The 4,659-nt window shown below is 49.3% G+C and overlaps 1 protein-coding gene across 1 annotated transcript in view; it reads left to right on the forward strand.

The window, feature by feature from the left end:
* Positions 1–1,912, forward strand: part of LOC103613520 (ETS translocation variant 3) — a 12,074-nt gene extending 10,162 nt beyond the window's left edge. The window contains exon 6 of the mRNA XM_017731150.1: positions 8–1,912. Coding sequence (XP_017586639.1) covers positions 8–241 — 234 coding nt within the window. The 3' untranslated portion in view covers positions 242–1,912. The remainder of the gene's footprint in view (positions 1–7) is intronic.
* The last annotated feature ends 2,747 nt before the right edge of the window (positions 1,913–4,659 follow it).

The raw sequence follows: 4,659 nt of genomic DNA on the forward strand, positions 1-4,659 counted from the left end.
CCCGCTCCCCGCCCATCCCGGATCGTCCGGCGAAGAGGCGGCGGAAGCCAGCGTGGAAAAGCCATCCCGGGATTCCTGCGGAGATCCGGGCAATCAGGAGAAGAGGGAGGACGCCCTGATGCCCCCCAAGCTGCGGCTGAAGCGCCGCTGGAACGGGGATTCCCGGCAGGAGATTCCCGAGGGAATTCCCAATGGGATCTGGCACCTGCCCAAGGCCGTGGCCACCGCCTCCGACACCTAATCCCGGCTGGAAAAACCTTGGAAAACATCCATAAAAATCCGTGTATTTATGTAGCAAGGAAGGGGTGGGAGAAGGGAGGGGAGGGGGGGATTGGGATTTGTGTTCTTTGTTTTCGTTGTTGACTTGCAGGTGAGACGCCGGAATTCCCGCTGGGTTTTCCCGGGAAAAGCCGGCTCAGCTTCAGGACTCCAGCGGGGCCGGGATGGAGGAATTCCAGGCGCAGCCTCGGGGTTATTCCCGCTGTTTTTAGAGGGACGGGAATCTCCAGATCCGGGGGTTTTTCGGGGTTTTTTTTTCTTCACGGATGCGAGGCTTTCCCGGCCATCCAGGAGCTGGTTTGGTTTTTTTTTTTTGGGAAAAGGGAGCTCGGGAATTTTGCACTGTCCATGGAGCAGGGGAAAGGATTCAGGAAGACTCGGAAAATCGGGATGGAGGCCGCGTTCCCGGTGGATTTCCGGGAAGGAAAACCCTGGAAAAATTTCCCTTTTCCCGCCTTTTTTTTTTTTCTTCTCTCTCGCAGAAGCCATGAGCAAAACTCTCCAAACTTTTCAGGGAACGGGAATGGGAACGGGATAACACAAAATTAACCGGATGCCTTTAATCCTAACGCATTAAAATGTTATTTTTTTGGTTTTTTGCCCGGAGCGGGAATTTTCCCCGCTCCGGAATCCGTGTGGGTGGAGTTGGGAATGCTTGGAAGGAAGATTGGACGCTGGAATGATTGTGGTGAGTCCCGGGAGCGGGAATGCCGGAATTCCCGCTGAGATTCCCAATGTTTGGACCCCCCCCCCCTCCCCTTTGACTCATGCCTTAAACCACGTGGACTTTTGCTGGGAATTTTTCCCGGGAGCGCTCGGATTTCGCGGATCCTTCCGGATGCTTCTCGGTTTTTTTGGGGGGGGGAGGAAGTCCCAAATCTCCCGCTGTTGTCGTGCTGTAAATCCGCTCTTTCCCCACGCAGCAGAATTCCTCAGGCTCTGGATCGTGCTCCCAGCGGGATAAATCCGCAGGAAACGCAGCGACGGGGCCGAAGATTCCCAAGGATTCGCTCTCGGAGCACAGATTTTGGGAATTCTGGGAGCAGGAAGGGGGGAGGGGAAGAAATTCCCTACCAGGAGCAATTCCCCGGATTCCCAGCCCGGCCGGGCTCGGGATTCTTGGAATGTGGAGTTAAAAACCGGGGTGAGAAACCCCTGGATCATCCCAAAAATAAGAAACAAACCCCGGAGAGGGCGCAAGGATGAACTCAGGAATTACACGAGGAGGCCTTTCCCGAAATTCCCGCCGCCGATCCCAAATCCAAGTGCCGGAGCCGTCGGGAAAAGGGCGGGGGGAAATCCTGGATTTTTCCTTCCCTCCCCACCCCAAGCGTTGGATTCGAAATCCCACAGAAAAAAGTTGGAATCGTTGTGGCTTTAAAAAAGGATTTTTGGGATGGGGGGTTTTTGGGAAGGGTGGGAATGTTGGTTTTTCCACAGCCATTGCACTGCAAAAAAAACAAAAAAGACAAAAAAAAAAAAAAAAAAGAATTAAAAACTGGGAGAGTTCAGGGAATTCCGGACTCAGGACGACGGATCCGGCGCCTCGGGAATCCCAGATTTCCCAACGGAGCCCGGGAGGAAGAGGAAGGAAAAAAAAGAAGCAGGAAGAGGAAGGAAAAAAAAAAAAAAACCAGGAAGAGGATAAAAAAACGTTTAGAAAGAAAAAAAATCGGATTTAAAGGAAAAAAAAATTGAAAAAAAAAATCAAAATTTAAGGAAAAAATGTTTTAAAAAAGATGAAATTTTAAGGATAAAATTCCTAAAATTCCAATGTGCCAAACTATTTAATAAAAAAAAACCAAGAAAACCCTCGGGAAGTTGGGAATGGTTGGAATTCTCTCCTGGATAAATTGAACCCGGAGCATGATCCCGTTTTTTTTCCAGCAGATTTTTGGGTTTTGTTTTTTTTGTTTTTTTTTTTTTCCGTTTCGTTTCTTTTTTCGTAGCGAATCCGTAGGAAAAATGTAAAAAAAAAAACCAAAAAAAACCACAAAAAAAAACAAAATAAAAAACAAAACTTTTTGATGGGATGACCCCAGGGGGAATTTTTTTCGGGAATTTCCCGTTGGGAGGAGGAAAAGGAGGAAAAATCCAACAGCATTAATGGGGTTGTCCCAGAGTTTTTTATTTATTCTGTAATTATGTTGGGTTTTTTTTATTTTAAGCTGTTTTTCCGTTGGTTTCTCTCTCTCTTTTTTGTTTTTTTTTTTTTGCATCCTGGTGGGATGGAAAAAAAAAAAAAACCCAGGAATTTTCTCTCGGTTGGAATCATCAAATTCACGGAAAAACTTTTGATTTTTTAGCGCTTTTTCACGAAATATTTACCGCTAGCAGGGTTGGTGTTTTTTGGGGGGGAGGGAAAGAAAAATCCTTTTCGAGGGATTTTGATTTTCCTGGTGCGAATCTTGCAGGAATCCATCGGGAAAAGCCTATGGAATTTGGGATTGGGAGTGTGTCTTTGTACATACGGTGTAAAGTAGAGGAGAAAAAAAAAATAACAACAAACAAACAAAAAAAAAAATCCAAATTTTGTGCCTTTAGAAAATTCCGATTTCTATAAATTCCAAGGAAAAAGGGTTGCATATATATATTATATATATATATGATGGAATGTTAGAGAAATATATGTATAATATACATATTTTTTCCAGAGGTATCCCATAGCTCCGTATTTTGTTATGGAAGTTGAGAAAAAAAAAAAAAACACGGAAAAAAAAAAAAAAAAAAGGAAAAAAAAGGATGAAAAATAAAAAGTATTTTACCTCAAGTTGAAAACGTTAAATAAAAACCTTTTAACAGACAGGTGCCGCTGGTTTTTATGGAGCTCGGGGTGCTTTTCCAAGGTTTTTTGTGGAGTTTGGGAGGCGGGAGGAGCTGAAATTTTGGAGAGGAGCATCCAGGAATTCCCTGGTCTTGCCCTGGATCCCAAAAGTTCCCAAAGTTCTGGTGGCTCTTGGGGGGTTTTGTTGGTTTGGGGTTTTCCAAGGTTTTCCCCAAGTTTGGGATCTGGGAGGCTCCAAAATTTTGGGGAGGAGAAACCGAAATGTCCCAGATCCCAAAAATTCCGGTGTTCCCAAAACTGGGGCGGTCCCACCTTCAGGGTTTTTTGTTTGTTTGGGGTTTTTCCAAGGTTTTTATGGAGTTTGGGAGGTGGGAGGATCCCACGTTCTGGGAAGGAGCAGCCAGGAATTCTCTGAATCCCAAAGATTCTGGTGTTCCCAAGGCTCTGGATCCGAAAATTCCCGGTGTTCCCAAAGCCCCGGATCCAAAAATTCCCGGTGTTCCCAAAGCCCTGGATCCGAAAATTCCCGGTGTTCCCAAAGCCCCAGTGCTTCTGTCTTTGGGGTTTTGTTTGTTTGGGGTTTTTCCAACGTTTTCCCAAGGCTTGGGATCCGGGATGGGTTCCACATGGCATCTGCCTGGGCTCCATTTTCCCAAATCTTCCCCAATTTCCCTCTGTTCCCTCCGGCCCCTCCCGCTCCTGGCTCCAAAGAGGATTTGGGAAAATCCTGAGGAGCTTTCAGGATTAGGATGGGGCTCAAGGGATGAAGGCGGCTCTATCCCAAATCCCAAATCCCAAATCCCAAATCTCGCTGCTCCCAGGGCCCCAGCAGTTTCTGGGGTGCCCCCCTGTCCCCATCCCGATATTCCAAAATCCCCTTTGCACATCCCAGCCTCAGGGACAGGGATGTGGCGTCCCCCCCACGATCCCGGGGCTTTGTGGGGTCACCGGATTTGGGAACGGCGGGATCCCAGTCCCAAACTGGTCCATTGTGGGGGGCAACTGGTCCCTGCCCTTTGTAGGGGGGCACATTCCCGGGAATGCTGAGCCTCTCCCGGGATCCGGCTGCGGGGTGACAAGGGGGGGTCAAGGCTGATTCCAGAGGCTCCGGCAGTGGGGAGGGAGCCGGGATGGGAAAATCCCCCGGAATTCCCGCACAGCAGCAGGAGCCCCCCAGGAACGGGCAGGGCCCGGAGCCGCGGCCTGCGGGCAGCGAGGGATGGGCAGGGGGGAGGCCGTGGGGCTGGGATGGACATTCCGGCGTGGATGTGGGGCTGGGATGGACACTCTGGCGTGGATGTGGGGCTGGGATGGACATTCCAGTGTGGATGTGGGGCTGGGATGGACATTCCAGGCATGGATGTGGGGCTGGGATGGACATTCCAGTGTGGCTGTGGCATTGGGATGGACATTCCAGGCATGGATGTGGGGCTGGGATGGACATTCCAATGTGGATGTGGCATTGGGATGGACATTCCGGCGTGGATGTGGCATTGGGATGGACACTCCAGTGTGGATGCGGCCGTTCCGGGCGTGGATACAGGGTTGGGATGGACATTCCAGCGTGGATGTGGGGCTCGGATGGACACTCCGGC

This window comes from Corvus brachyrhynchos, unplaced genomic scaffold (genome assembly GCF_000691975.1).
Source record: "Corvus brachyrhynchos isolate BGI_N302 unplaced genomic scaffold, ASM69197v1 scaffold303, whole genome shotgun sequence".
NCBI lineage: Eukaryota > Metazoa > Chordata > Aves > Passeriformes > Corvidae > Corvus > Corvus brachyrhynchos.